The sequence below is a fragment of the Passer domesticus genome, chromosome 32 (assembly GCF_036417665.1).
Source record: "Passer domesticus isolate bPasDom1 chromosome 32, bPasDom1.hap1, whole genome shotgun sequence".
In the NCBI taxonomy this organism is placed as follows: domain Eukaryota; kingdom Metazoa; phylum Chordata; class Aves; order Passeriformes; family Passeridae; genus Passer; species Passer domesticus.
This window is the reverse complement of record NC_087505.1, coordinates 2245624-2261437: the sequence shown is the minus strand read 5'-3', so window position 1 is coordinate 2261437 and position 15814 is coordinate 2245624. Positions and strand designations below refer to the sequence as shown.

Sequence of the window (15814 nt, the reverse complement as noted above, 5' to 3'; positions counted from 1 at the left end):
GAAGTATTTCCCATTCCTGACTAAGCACGTTTGGCAGGCAGAGTGGAGCGCGTGGCTCTTCCCAGATCCAGCAAAAGCGTTACAACAGTGACAGTTCCCCCTTCCCCAGCCCCTTCCCACCCCAAAAACCCCTCCAAGGACCAGGCTAGAGCCAAACCCAGCCACGTTCCCCACGGGGCTGCCCTCAGCCAGGTGTGTCTGGGACTCCAGCGTCAGCCCACGAGCAAAAAATGTGATTTATTTCCCTTCTAGGGATAAATTTTGAGTTGGTTTTAATCTGCTTTCAAAATTCCCGTCACACCAGGGTTAAACTCACTTAGCATATTTAGGCTTTTAAGTTTCCAGGTCTCATGGCAACAGAGGGATGGGGAGAAATTAAAAAGAACAACAAACGCGGCCTCATGGAACACCAAGATTTTCACCTAAACCACAAACCTCTTGCAATGAGTCTTCAGATAAAACACCCCAATATATTTCAGGTGCTGTAGTAAAATTAATCACATCCCACCAGTTGTGTGAAGAGATTTTTTTCCCCTCTCTAAGATTAACCTGAGCACAATAACTTTGTGCCCACAGATCACCTGGACCAGGCGAAGCACGGAGGGGATGAAGTCACTCCTGTTTCACATTGATTCTTCCCCCCGTCTTAAACAGCCATGAAATGGTTTCAGCAACAGCAAAAATGAGGCTATTGAATTTTTCTAGTCCAAAATAAGGAGGAGGGGTAAAAAAAAAATAATTAAACAGCTGTTTCGCTAATGTTATCACAGTACACAAAGAATGAAATGTCATCTAGTGCATCTAGGAAAAAATTCTGCAGCCAAGCCTCAAGCCCCATATGGAGGGTACTTTGAACAATAATTTTTTAAAAATACAGCAAAAAAAAAAGCTGATAGGCCCGCCTTTGGTGGTGCAAAACCTGGAGACGAGGTGAAAAGAGGCTGGTTTTGGGCTGTGGGTTGGCTGGGGCCTTTTGTGGCTGCGACACCTCGGTGACGGCGGGAAGAGAGAAATCCCAAATCCCAAATCCCAAATCCTGGAGAGGCCGGGATGAACCCCTCAAGGCTGAAGACCAAGATGAGCCCCTCCAGGCCGAAGGCCCCGCGGCGAGGCTGGGATGAACCCCACAAGGCTGAAGACCCCACAGAGAAGCCGGGATGAGCCCCTGAAGGCTGAAGGCCAAGATGAGCCCCTCAAATCTGGGATGAGCCCCTCGAGACTGAAGACTGGGATGAACCCCTCAAGGCTGAAGGTCCCGCAGCGAGGCTGGGATGAGCCCCTCGAGGCCGGGATGAGCCCCTCGAGACTGAAGAGTGGGATGAACCCCTGGAGGCTGAAGGCCCTGCGACAATGCTGGGATGAGCCCCTTGAGGCCGGGATGAGCCCCTCGAGGCCGGGATGAGCCCCTCGAGGCTGAAGGCCGGGATGAGCCCCTCGAGGCTGAAGGCCGGGATGAACCCCTCAAGGCTGAAGGCTGAGCCCCTTGAGGCCGAATGCCCGATGGCGAGGCCAGAATGAGCCCCTCGAGGCCGAAGGCCCGGTGGCGAGGCCGCGGCACCCAAAGCACCGCAAGCGGCTCCGTCCCATCCCACGGAAGCCACCGGAACGCGACGGAAGCCGCCGGAACGCTCCCGCCCGCGTGGCTGGGCCCGGCCGAGGGGAATCGGCCATTTTACACAGCAGCTGCCTAAAATGGTGGCTCCCACCTTGCCTTCCCCTCAGCACGCATGCACCCACGGGGAGGGGAGGGCCGGGGCCGCAGCCCCCCGCTCGCGAGGGCGCCGGGAACGGGAGCCAAGATGGAATTAGAGGCAGAAATTAAAGGAGGGGAAGGGGGGCAAGCGGGAGAGGATGCGCCTGGCCTCGCCACGGCCTAGCCAGCGATGGCTGGCTTTGTGTCCTGCGGAAGGGAGAAGGCAGGAAGGCCTTGAGGGGGGAAAATGGGGGGAAAGAGGGGAAGGAAAAGAGCGTTTGGGTGAGGATGGCGAGGGGCAGGGATGCGCGGGGTGCGGGGAAAAAAATCTTCCCTTCTTTCTTCACCGACCCCCCTTCACCCTCCCCGCAATCCCGCTTTGACTTTTCCCACAGAAGTAGCCAACCTCCAAGAATGCAAATGACATTCATTATGCAAATGCATGCAAATCAGGTTTAACTATCGGAAGAAGGGCTCGGAATTTCTAATGGTTTAACTCTTTCCTGCACGGCCCGGATAACAAGAGCCCTCGTGTCTTCCTTGGGGCTTTGTGCTTCCCCATCCATCGCGGGCACCCCGACCCGCACCCCTCGATGGGCACCGAGGTGGGGACGGTGGAACAAAGCGTCAGGAAAATACCAACAACAACAAGAAAAAAATCCCTACTGGCGTGGGAGCGGCTGGCCCTTCGTTAAACGTTCCAGCAGGAGACAAGACAAAGCAGGCTTAAGTGCGAAATTGGGGGGAAAAATGGAAATTAAAATGGGAAAAGAAAACAAAGGAAAAAAATAGGAAAGCAACAACGACAAAAAAAAAAAGGAAAAATAAAATGAAGGGAAATGAAATATTAAAAAGGAAAATTAGAAGGAAAATAAAAAGTAAAAGAAAAAGGAAATAAAGAAAAAGGAAAATTAAAAAATAAATTGAAAAATAAAATTATATAAATATTAGGTTAAAAAATAAAGGAAAGGATAGAAAAGGAAGGGAAGGGAAGAGAAAGAAGAGGAGCAGGCCGCTCTTGGCAGAAGGTGAAACCCTCCGGTGGTGCAGCAGAGAAGGGTCCTGGCAGCCACAAGGGTTTGGCTGCTCACATCGAACCCGCTCACTGGGCTGGCCTTGGCTCTTCCTCTGCTGGGAACAAAGTCACAAAACGCACCAAGATTCCATTCTTCCTCTTTTTTTTTTTTTTTTCCCTTCCCCCCCATCAGTATTTTCATTGAGGAAAAAATTAAATTTCAATTTTCTCCAGTGCTGGGTGAGCCCGTGGTCCTCCGGGGAGAGAGGGAGGGAGGAGCAGAGGGTGACAGTGGTGGCACTGGGGTCCCTCCACATCCCTGTGACCTGTCCAGCATCCTGGCATGTCCACAGCGCATTAAAAACATGTGTGGCATCAGTGCCCCATTCCCCCAGACCCTTGTAAAAATCCTCATTCCTGATCCCTGCCCCAAAGATGAGAAAGCCCCAGTGCTGGGAACTGAAACAAGGAAATTCCAGGTAGTGACCTCGTGCTCCCTGAATGTTGGGATTGCAGGAATTATGAATATTACCGAGAAACAGATGCATGGCAGAATTCCAAATATTTTATAGCAATATTATATTGATTCACAAAAATAAAGCACTTTAGGATTATTGCTGTGTTTTGCCCAAGAATTATTTCTTATCTGTTCCAAAACCTCTTGATTTTTCTGTTATTTTCTATACCTCCTTTTACATTTGAATTTTTTCCCAATCTGCTCAAAATCTCTTGTTATTTGAGCTGTAAGGTGTTAAGTGCAGCAGCAATAATCTGCGCAAGGACAAGAATTTTTGAAATTTTAGGGGCTTGGTTTGAGACACCACAAAAATTATTGGTTTAGAGTCACTTTTCTGTGCTCTGAAATGCACGAGCCCGGAGCTACTGGTCAGTTATAAAAAAAATAAACTCTTTTATTTCATTTAGCTGGTTCCAGCATAATAAGGCCTCTGCAGAGGGTAAAATGTACTTGAGGTGTGCACTTTGGCAAATCCCTTTCCCTACTAAAAATAATTAAAAAAAATAGAAAAATAATAGTATTTTTTTTAAAAAAAGACACCAGTAATCTGGGTTTCTTTATGTCTTCTGGCCTCCAGCCCATTGGAGCAGGAGTCTTGCTCTGCTCTCCTCATCTTGTTTTGACTCCAAGCCCCAATTTCCAAGTTCACACATCATTCCAAAAGTGGAATTGGGTGATTTTTCTCTTTTTGAATTAGTTATTGGAAAGCATATATTAAAAGAATAACTGAGAAACAAACACACACATCAAAAAAAATTTAAAAATTAAAAAAAAAAAATATAAATAAATAAAAAAGGACTGGAGGATGCTGGGGGTGCAGCAATGCCCAGCCATAGCCAGGAGCTGCTCATCACTAATGACCAATACAAAACTGAATTATTCTGGCATGGGGCTGACAGCACAAACTCCTCGTGAGCACCCAAACACCCAGAAATTGTCATTTCCTGGCACGGGAAGGAATCAGGATGCATTAATAAATACCTGGTGTCCTGGGCATCCCCGGAGCTGCGGCAGGACGGGCCTCGGGCTGCAGGACATAAAAACCAAGGTTGAGTTTAGCACAATGTTGGCAGAAAGCAGTGAAGAAATTTCTGGGTTTAAAAACTCCAAGTGGAGTCACTTGAAAAGGGGTTTTGGCTACGTCTCTGAAAGTAATTTTTAAATTTTTGATAGTTATTTTTTGGGTTTTTTTTTTTTTTAATTTTATTTTATTTTATTTAGGCCTCCTGTTCATTCAGCTCTCTTTGCCTTTGCCTTCCCTCTCTATCAAATTTCCCCACTCATGTTTCAAACCCATTTGTTCTTGTTTTTCCCCTTCTTCATGCACCTCTTTGGCTCTGAAAAATTCCTGAAGACACCCAACTGCAGCCTTTGGGTGCAGGGTGGGAAAAAAGGTGCCATGGGCATTTGCAGCGTCTACATCACCCCATTAAAAACACAATTTTCAATATATTTTAACCCCTTTTAGTTAGAAATCAATAACACACCCTATGAGGTTTTATCCACACAGGGGATAGAATGGACTCTGGCAACTGCCACAGTAATTTCTTGTGTGGAGGGACCTGCAAGATCCCTGGAATAAAAGAAGAAGGTGGGGAGGTGTTGAGAAATTAGAGTGAAATCTATTTAGTGAAAATAAATGGACAATTATTTCAGGTGGTGCAGGGGCTGCACATCCCATGGCAAACAAGCAACAGGAACAAACTGACCCCATACAGCCACTTTCTTCCCCATTTTTCTCACCAGCCACTTCAAAAGCCATCTTTGCCAGATGCCAAGAAGTTTTCTGCCTCAAAAGCCATTTTTTCCCCCCCAACCTCACATTCCCTCCTTGCCAGAGAGTGTTTTCCAGGAGAGACATTTACGTTTTGCATAGCCACACCATGGGGAAAAGACAGGCTGGAGAAGTTCTTTGAATGGATTCAGTATCGTGAAAAATTAGCAAAGGCAGCAAGAAAATATCCTGGACACATGGAAACGCCAAATTCTCGTGATGGGAGCAAAAGTGCAGCAGGAGATACCTACAGGGACGACAGTCCAGGTGCCCAAAACCAAAATTCCAGGAGCCACCTGGGCATCACCTGGCACCAACTAAAGCACTTTGAGGCAGAATCCCAACTTTTCAGCGCTCCTGAGAGGAAAAAAAGGAATTTTGCAGCCGCCACTTAAACTGTTCTTGTGCTGGCTGTGCTCATCTCCTCTCAGGATGCAACGGGATGTGAAAGCATCCTTGGACCACAAAGGAATTTCCCATGGAATCCTAGAGAAGATTTGGGGTTGGATTATCGAGCCTTAAAAGCTACAGGAGGCACAAGCTCTCGATATTGTTATTTTTGGAGGCACAAGCTCTCGATACTGTTATTTTTGGAGGCAAGGGCTCTCAATACTCTTCTTTTTGGAGGGCTTCTGATATTGTTATTTTTAGCCAGTTTTAAGTCATCTCTCCAAGCCTTTTTTTTAGAGCCAGCTCATCAACCTTCCAGGGCCAGGGTGGTTTGGTTTTTTTTTTTTTCTTTTTTTTGCTAGACTCAATTCTCCAGCTCCCGAGGCTGCCAGTAGTGCTCAAAAAAATAAAAATAATAAAAAAAAAATTTAAAAAATCACTCCCAAAAAATCTCACACACAACACAAAAAAATCCAATCCCACCACTCTTTTTTTTTTTTCTTATTTTCCCAAAGAACTGGGAGGCGTGAGCACTCGAGAGTCAAATTTGCCCAGGACCCGCGTTCCCTAAGAAAGCAGGGCTCATTCGCCTTCCACAAACTCCGCAGTGGCAACAAAAGTCCCTTTCAAGCCCTTCCAGACGCAAGTCCTTCAGCTCAATTAGTCAGGCACACAGAGACACAAAAAAGCCTCCCATTCAGGCTAGTGGCTGGCTGTGGAGGACAAGGGCGAAGAAAGGATCTTTCTCCCACGCTTTCACTGGGTGTCATAACAAGCAGAAAGCCCTCTTACGGGGGGATTATTGGAGATAAGAGTCCGATGGAGGGGCTGGGGCAGCAGCAGCAGGGGAGGAGGGGATGGGGCTGGGGTTGGAGGTTGCAGCTCCCAAGGTTGGGTGAGCACGGCCGCTGACGGCATCACGCTCCATCAGAAATGGATTTTTTTTTTTTTTAAAAAAGGAAAAAATTACGATATTCCCCCCCCAGCCTGTACACACACACGCGCAGAATAATCCCCGTTCTCCATGGCAACCTGCTCCGTGGCCATCCCTCGCACCAGAGGAGGGAGGCAGCTTGCTTTCACTCCCGAATCTCTGCCAGCTTGCCCCGATCCTGTCACAGCCTCAGCCCGGCTGGGCAGAGCTGGACAGGCTTCCTCCCGCTCGCTCGCCTCCAAAAATCAGGGGGTTTCCACAGCAAAGATGCACAGCTCCGTGGGAAAGCTCTACCTCCAGAAAGAGCCAGCCCTGCTCCTGCACATGGGTGGGTTTAATGTTGGAAAGGCCTTTTCTCATGGAGAAGAAGAAGAAAAATATGTGTGTGTGTGTTTGTTAGCGGGGTTGGTTTTTCGAAGGCAAAACAAAGGGAAAAAAAGAGAGAAAAATCTCCAAGGACTGGAGTTTGTCTGCAAAATTGTGGGGTGGGGTGGTGGCCCAGGGCCTCCCGTGGTCCCTCTCCAGTCCCGAGCCCTCAAACCTGCCCCCAGCCAGAAGGGAAAATTTCTGCACCTTCTGGCCAGGCCTCAGCAGGAAGAAAACTCCTCTGGATGCTGACAGTGCCCTGCAGGATCAGCCAAAGCTCCTGAGTGAATTACGTGCCTAATTCCTTTGAACAATCCAAGTTATATTGTTAATTCCCCTTCACTTTTCCATTGGCTCTATATGTGGCCGGTGCCCCTCCAGATCTTTTCAAAGATAAGGTTCCTCTGCCCCTAGCAGAGTCAAAAAATTCAAAGCAAAAAAAAAAAAAAAATTTGGCTTTTTTTCCCTCCTGCCCAGTCCCAAGCCCTGCCAGTGGGATTGTCCCGGCACCATGGAGGAGCAGGTGACAAAAACATCCAAGTTCAGCAACATTTTACAAGGATCAGGGAGGGAATATAAACTCTCCAGCCCAGGAAGGGAAAGCCAAGAAAGTCTCTTGGAATACATTATCCCATAATTGTAGGGTTTCAAGCACTTTCCTCCCAAGCAGCTGGTGCCTGCTGATGCCAGAGGAAGGTTGTTTGGCTCAGACACATTCCTGCCCGGGAATCCCTAAAACAATCCACTCCTATGAAATAACCTAAAAGCAGAATATTTCACTCAACCAAAACAGCAGAAATTTACTAAAACATTTAGGGGAAGAGGTAGATGAAACAAAGCAGATTCCATAGGGACAACCTTCCTCCTTCCCAAAGAGCTTTCTGTGCCTCCAAAAGGGTGAAGAAGATCTGAAAGATCCCCTTTCCCTTTCCCAGAGCTCACACACTGATCCATAAAATCTTTTGTGGTTTGGTTGATGTTTTTTGGGGGGTTTTTTTTGGGTTTTTTGTTTGGAGGGGGTGGGGACTGGGTTGGTTTTTTTGTTTGGTTGTTTTGGTGTTTTTTTGTTTTGTTTTTTGGTTCGGCTTGGTTTTTTTTCAATAAAAGATGAGTTTCCAGCAGGCAGGAACCTGCTGAAGGTCAAATTAAACCTGATTTACCAGCCTTGACCTAAACAATGCAAGGCCACAAGATGAGCCAACATCCCCCTGGAGCCACACAGGGCTCGAAACCAGGCCAGTCCACCACCAATGAGTATCTAACACTTATTAATCAGCACTTTTTCCTCTTTCTGAGAACTGCATTTTCTCCTTATCCCAGAGCAACCTCCACCTCATGCCCTCTGCTTGCCTGTAAAAATGCCCCACACGAGACCAAGCAGCTCAAGGCAGCACCCAACATGGATGCTCCCTCCATCCTGGCACTGCTCCTTTTGTCCCCGCTCCAGCAAGATTCAAACCCCTGGAAGAGGAATTACAATTATTTTTACACCTAGCCTGGGCTGTCAAAGCCGAAGCTCAAGCCATGGCCGTGGATGCTGGTGAGGATTACACAGCTTTAGCTGCGCAGTTACAGATGCCAGGTCCCAGCCTGCCCTCAGCTGTAACAGGATAAATCCTGAGTTAAACACTGAGCAGGAGGCTGTGATCCACTGATAACAGATCCAGCACGAGTGCTGCTCCAAGACCTCCCCAGCAGCCCTACGGACACCCCCAGGATAATCCCAGCATTCAGGCATCCCTCTCCGCACCCTAAAACAAAGTTTCCCATCTCTTTTGCTGTGAAAATGCCCAGGGCCATGCCAGCCTTGCCCGCAGCCGCCGCCCCTTCCCCGCTCGGCCAGCGAGAGGTGGCGGGGCTCACCCGCACCGGCCCATTTCTAGATCTGTCCCCGAAAATCCCGCCGGGCAATCCGGAATGCCACCCCAGGACTATATTTATCCTCCCCCCGACAAGCCTGGGCCAGCAAAAGCTGCGGTGAAGGGAGAGCGGAGCTGCCAGCGCCGCGGCCCCGCTTTCACATCCGATCACACCGGCTGCATCTGAGCGACCTGCCCGCTGGCGCCCGCCTCCTGCAGCAGCCCGAGGACCACAGAATCATCATTTTATCATTTTCCTCCTAGCTGTGCCTCCCTCGGGGCACTGTCACCCGTTTCCCCCGGGCTGGGTGCGGGAGAACCGCCCGGCCCCGTGTGCTGGGCACGCAGCACCACGTTTGGGGAATTCAAGGAATCTTTCCTGCCACACAGAGATCGGCACCGACCACCTCAAAATCACCCCAGGGTGCTGCAGAGCGCCCTGCGAAGTGCCAAACCCGATGGGCAAAGCCACGCTGGCGACAAGGACAACACGACCGTGCCCACCCTGCTGCAGGCTGAGCCCGGAGCCCAGCCCGTTAATTCCGAGCATCAGCCCAGCCTCCGTTCCCACACACCGCCACTCGCTGAAATTAAAGCAGGCCCTGATCTGATTCCTATGGCGGCTTAGCGCGCCCACTCAGCCGGTTTATCATAATCCCGACATAAAAATCGCTCCCTTGAAAACGCTCAGGGGTTTGAAGCCCTGATTGTTTGAAGAGGAAAGACTCTGTTCTCAGCACAAAGATGTGCTCCCCTCTCAGCCCCGGACCGGCAGCTGGAGGCTTCCATCAGCATTTCTGACCCTGTGGGTGCCCACGGCAGAGCCCTCACGCTTTTCTTGGCACAGAGGTGCCCCCCAAACCCAGCTCGACCAGCTGGGCCACGCAGCCCCCCGAAAAGAGCAGAGCTTTGAGGATTGGTGCTGGGAACAAGTCAGCGCTGGCTGCCAGCCCTGCTGTGAGAGCATCTCTAAAAAACCATCCCCTCTGCCTCCAAATCCAGCTGCGACTGCTTGTGGGAAGGAATTAAATCTGTGCGTTTCAGAAGGAAATGGATACATGCAAATTTCTGTCGTATCGGTGGCATTTCTTTGTGGTGGCACTGCAGTGCTATTCCACACCTGCCCCAGCCAGGGTGCACGGGACTGAGCTGGGAGAAAAGGACACTTCACATACTAGGGAGACCTCAAAGGGCTTGAGCCATCAGGGCCTCCTTTTGTTTTCAGTTTAAAACTGTAAAAGGCAAGCAAAAAATTCCCACAATGGGGAAATGTCTGTTTCCCTCGAACACCATAAAATCATGATTTTTTTAAAACCATTTTTTAGCTACTTTTCATCATTCCAGGCTGAGAATTTTCAAATACAAAATGTCAGAAATACACATATTTTATCCATCACAAAGTAAAAGTTCATATCCAGTGGCAGTCCCAACCAGCACAAGAATTTCTGCCCTTTTGCCAGTCCCCCGACCCGCAGAGCTCGTACAATGAGAACGGTGCAAAAGGGCTTTGGCCCCAGCCACAAACTGCATTTCTGCACTGCCAACACAAGCACTAAAGACAGAAGCTAAAGGAGATCCGCTGAGTGAAATTAATAATTTTCAACAATTATATTTGTAAAGGGTCATTCTCCTCAACATCTCACTGAATCACGGAAAAACCACTACTGCATTTTTGTCTTTTTTTTCCCCCTGATTCCAAACTGCTGCTAAGCAAGAGAACGATGTGGAGAGCTGATACCTCGCTCCCAAACGAGTGTGTCTCCTATTAATGTCTCCAGCAGTTATGTGGCCAGAAGGGAGAGCAGAGTAGACAGTGCTGAGTGTTAACCAGTCAAATCATAGTGGCCAAGCAAGCTTAAACGGCCACATGTAAACTGCAATTTGGATCAATGTCACGCAAACACGCAGGGCTTACTGCTGGAGCACTCCAGGAGTAAATCAGGGAGAAAAAAAAAGGGAAAAAAAATTAAAAATCAGCTATTTGCAAGACTATTCCAAAGCCCTTGGAGACAGCCCAGCTCACAGTCACACAGACATTTCCACCACTGGAAATGGTTATCCCTCACAACAAAAACTCAAATTCAAAAGAAATTCCACCTGACCAAAGAGTAACATGCTCCATCAGCACCCAGAGACCTCAGCAAATCTTGTGGCACCAGGAACCCCCAGAGAGCCATCCAACAGCTGAGGGGCAACGAGGGAGCTGGAACTGGTTTCCATTTTCTCCCCAGGCTGGGAGCACAAAGGGACGGGGGATGAACATGGAGGTTCTTTAGCCCCACAGTGTCACCGCGTCTCTGAATGGCACTGGGGGTCACAAACATTTCAAAATGAGCTTTTTGCAGCTGAGAATGAGGTGCAAAAGCTCCAGAGAGCCAACTTGGGCCTGGTGGGCTTTAAATGCATCCTCTCCATCACCAACCAGCACAGGCACCTCCTGCCCCTGGCTCCAGGCCCTCCACACATGGTTTGCTAAATTCTTGGAGGAGTTTCATCCTTGTCCCGGTTTACATCCCCCTGCTCCTGCTCGTGCCTTTGTTACAGCCAAAGAAGTGACACCATCCAAACCAGCCTATGGCAGCGCCGCACAGCCCGGGATTGGTCACCCAGGAACACCAAAAGATGCTCCCACAGCCCCTGATTGGAGAAAAGGCATTTTCCCCTCCTTGAGGGGAGCCACGGGCCAATGGTGGATGGCACATGGCAGCTTCCCAGGGCTCACCCTGGATAAAAGTGCCTCGTCCCCCTTGGAGCCACCGCGCCCCTCGGGCCGCGCTCGGTGCCAACATCTGCCCACAGACACATCCTGGCCACCACCAGCTGCACCAGCAGAGCTCTGTCTGCCTGACAAGATGAGTGAGGAGAGCTCCGAGCTTTGTCACCGCTTTGTCACCAAGGCCAAGGGTGTCCAGCCTCCCCCTGAGATGCTCAGGGTGTGAGCATCCATGGAGATGCCTCGCCTTCCTTGGAGGCTGCTCTCCCGTCCGTGGAGCAAAGCTCCCTGGTGCCCTGTCCTCCTGTCCCTCTCTGGCTGGGGACAAACAGCCTGGCCAGCAGAGCAGCACCTCGCTCCCCTGGGGAGGGGCAGCAGGGTGGCAAAGGAGAGCAGGGAATCAAATCAGAGCCTGTAAAAACTTCCCTGCATCCCTGCCGCCGCCAGCACCAGGAACAATGGCAGAACCTCAGCGGGAAGAAGGAAAGAAGGTTCTCCCTAAGCTCTCCCCAAGCAGGTCATTTCAGAACTCCACTCCACACGTGGGCTAAATTATTCTGAATTCCAGGGTGAAGGGGAATAATACCTTGTTTATTAATTTCAAGCGTTCACGTGAGCAGGATAAATCTTTTCGCGTCACACCCAGCACTACAGCCCTTCCCTGAAGGAAGCGCCAGGGACAGTTCCTTCTGCCCTTTTGGGTTTTTTTAAAGATCCCAAACGAGCGAAGCGAGCGGGTCCAGCACGGGTCAAAAGTCAGCTCATTCCTACATCTCTCACCAGAGGGTTTTCATAAAGTCACAAAGCTATAATTGCTCCTTTCCAAAATTAGTTCAGGTGCCATCACCCACATTAGCTCTTTATTATTATGAAGTCTTTTTTGTTTTTTTTGGTTTTTTTTTTCCTCCTTGGAATCACCGTTCTGATATAATTTTATCTTAATCCACCATGAGATCTTTGTGTTCTTCTAAGCAACATCAAGACACCTTTTCATAGAGGTTGCTGTGATTTGTAGGTGGCATCTCAGGCACCTGATTATTAAAAGCAAGTGGGAAGCACCCAGTTCACCTCTTTGACTCAAAATTCCCTTCTACAATAGAGCAGATTTAAAAATCCCACTTTCCATAAGGAAGAGGTTGAGGAAAAATCCATTAAAGAGGGATAAGAACCAACATCAATTTGCAGAGAAGATAAATTAAGCAAAATCAAGTTCTCCAATTAGTCTCATGCGGTTCCACACACAAGTTTTACATATATATACATAAATATATATATTTATATATATATATAAAATCTCTCTTGTAAATCCCCAAATTAGAATCTTGAGTCCATTCAAAGAAACATTCATAAACAAAAGGTTAAAAGAAGAAAGGAAGCATTTGGATAGAGACACAAGGGAAGAAAAACAAAGAAAACTGCAAGAAACCATTTTACAAATCACCATATCCTTCTTTCTAATACTGATATCAAGTTATAGCTGTCAGGGAGGAAAATTTATGTATCTGTATAACAGATAGGGAAGAGGGGGGAGGGAAGGTAGAAAAAAGGAAAAAGAATCCAGCACTCGTATTTGCAAAACAACCATTAATAAACATTGCTCTGTTGCTGCTTTATTAAACAGATAATCCAACACAGTAATCTGTATTGATTTATGGATTCTCTGATGCTCTACGACTGGTTATGCAATGAAAGTTCATCCTTGATCTGTAGTCTGGGTCCTGGACTTAACTAATTCATAATCTGATTGGAAGTTTTACTTTGTTAATTCAATTACAGTTAACGGCCGAGGAGAGAGCGGCAACATCTTTGTCTTTCTCAACACAGACGGTTTCTTCACATGCCCAGAATCAGTAAACTCTTAAAATCAAAAATTATAGGAGGCAAATAGGTTCTTTAAAAAAAAAAAAAAAAAAAAAAAAAATCCTACCTCGGGTTTTAATTCCAGTCTCTGAAAGTTGTCTTTTCCCCCATTTTTTCCGCCTCTCATTTCCTTTCTCTTCTTTTTTTTTGTTTCTTTTTTTTTTGTTTGTTTCTTTTTTTTTTTAATATATATTTTTCTTTTCCTCCTCTTCCTTTTGATGAATTTCCTTTCTTCTCCACATCCTCCTCAGGCGTGTAATGGGGTTATTTTTACTTTCGGTTATCTAGCTTTATGAAGAATCGACACCACTCATACAGCTAGATAACCAAAGATAACAACCAACCCCTGGAGTCTACAGCATCAGCAGGAAAAAGCCAACCTCCTCTTCTCCAGGGGCTCGGGGGCACGTGGCTTTTAAGGAAGGAACGAGGGAGGAAAACGAATAAAAAGAGATGCAAATATTAGCAGCCAGATCCGTAATATCTTCACACAGCTACAGCCCTGCTCCTGCAGCCCTGAGCATCGCTGGGACAGGCAGGATCAGGCCCCCAGGAAACACAATTTGGAGCAGAATTACAGGATAACCACGCAAGGGCTGCCTATTTTCTGCCGAGTTTCAATTTGTTTCATTTGCAAACCAAATGATATTCTGCAGGTGCCGAGAATTAAGCCCACATTATTTTTAATAACTATCAAATTAATGCATTCAAACTGGTAATAATCAAAGCAAATATAATTTGCACCCACAACTTAAAATATGCATAAAAGACCAAAAGGACATTTCCCCACCCACAAATGCGTTTAACGCTCTCCAAACAAAATGACTGCGAGAAAAACCTGCCGGTTCATATAAATAGTAACTTGTGATGCTTTGGATTCAGCCAAGATCGGGGGGAATAGCGATGAATAAACACAGAAAACACGGAGGAAATGATGAAAGGGATGGAAGGGAGGAAAGAAGGAAGGGAGCGACTCCTGCTCGCGGCTCAGGACCCCGGCCCTGAGCGAGGACCGCGCATCTCGGCCAGGGACCGGGACCCGCATCCCTCCGTTCGTTCGGGGGAGAGCGCGGCTTTCCCCGCCAGGGAACCGCATCCCTCGCGCCCTCTCCCCGCATCCCTCGCGCCCTCTCCCCGCATCCCTCCGTCCTTTCTTCTTTCGCGGGGAACGCGCATCCCTCCGTCCTTGCTTCGGGGGCTCTGCTCCCCTCCATCCCTCCTTCCTCCGGGGGCGCGGGGGGGGAACCCTCATTCTCCTTCTCCAGAGTGACCCGCGTCCCTCCACCCTTTCCTTCCTCTGGGCGAGGACCGTGCACCCCCCCCGCGCCGTTCCTCCGCTCCGGAGCATCCCTCGGGCGAGGAACCCGCATCCCCCTCCTCCCCCCGTGGCACCCCGCGATCCCTGCCGCCCTCCTCCACCGCCGCGTCCCTCCCCTCGCCACAGCGACCTGCCGGGGCTCCATCCCCCTTTCACCTGCATCCCTCTTTCACCTGCATCCCTCTTTCACCCTTGGCGCTGCGGAGCCCTCGCTCCGCCGAGACCCCGCGGCTGCTGCGGGGGGCTCGGGGGCCCTGCCGGCGGCGCGGCTCGGCTCGGCTGGGCTGGGCTGGGCTCGGCTCGGCTCGGCTCGGCTCGGCTCGGCTCGGCTCGGCTCGGCTCGTACCTGCTGCCCGCAGCCGCTGCCCGCAGCCTCTGCGCCGGGGGGAGCGGCGCGCGGCACTTTTCATTCATGCTTTCACACTCCCGGCCCTCGCCGCCGCCGCTGATTGGTCCGCGCCCGCCTGACGTCACCCGGGCCGTTCCCACCCCTCTGCAGCGCTCCCGCTTCATCAATGGGCTGGGGAGGGGCCGCGCGCACACGCGCGCCGCCGCCGCCGGCACCCCCCCCCCCCCCAAAAAAAAAAATCCCCGGTACCCCCGGAACCCCCGGTACCGCCACCGACCCCGCCGCCCGGCGCCACCGCCATCGGCGCCTCCAGCATCGCCCTGGAGCGCCAACACCACCCTCATCATCATCATCATCATCATCATCATCATCGCCACGCTCATGGCCTGGACTTGGCTCGTTCCCGTGGCCGTCGCCACCACCCCCGGCGCCACCGGCCACCGCTGGCGGCCTGGGCACGCCGAGTGTGCCCTGCGCCGCAGAGCCGCACGCCCCCCCGGCAGCGCTGCCACCTCCGTGCCCCCCAGGCTCGGCCTCCCCGGCTTCCCCCTCTCGGGGAGGGGAAACACCCCCAGGGCCAGCGCCAGGGCCTGGCCGCGCTCTGCAGAGCCCGGATGGAACCAAATGCTGCTTTACTTCTGTGGTTTTAACCCCGCTGTTAATTACCCTTTGGTTTCCTTGCTATAATATAGATCCCATTAAAAAAAAAAAATTAAAAAAACAACAACAAAAAACCCCATGATTTTACCTTGAACAAGAACAGAGCATTGGAGCTGGGATTTTTTTCATTTTCTCTTAAAGGTTTCTTTACCTTGGAATTATTATTTTTTTTTCCCAGCTGGTTTTGGGTCTGTGAGTTTGGGCTGGGAAGTTACTCATGGCTTTTGTCTCTTTCTGGAGCTGGATTCTCCCGCTGCCACCACAGCGTGTCCCACCTGCCAGGACCCCCTCTCCCAGTTGCCCCCACTGGGAAAATAGGAACCCACTGGTCTAGGCCCAGCACTGGAGTGGGGAAAGGGGGTTGGG

The 15814-nt window shown here is 49.8% G+C and overlaps 1 protein-coding gene across 5 annotated transcripts in view; it reads right to left on the bottom strand.

Annotated features, from left to right (window-relative positions):
* The window catches only part of LOC135288400 (basic proline-rich protein-like), a 29929-nt gene that overhangs the window by 9893 nt on the left and 4222 nt on the right, over positions 1-15814 (bottom strand). For 3 of the 5 annotated variants that reach the window (XR_010351528.1, XM_064401786.1, XM_064401785.1), the window contains exon 3: positions 4207-4252. Coding sequence is in view for 2 of the 5 variants with exons in the window: in XM_064401786.1 (XP_064257856.1) it covers positions 4207-4252 (46 nt within the window). In the remaining 3 variants the exon portion in view is untranslated. Of the gene's footprint in view, positions 1-4206; positions 4253-13188; positions 13534-14612; positions 14628-15814 lie in introns of those variants that run through there. The other 2 variants (XR_010351527.1, XR_010351530.1) reach the window with 1 other exon arrangement.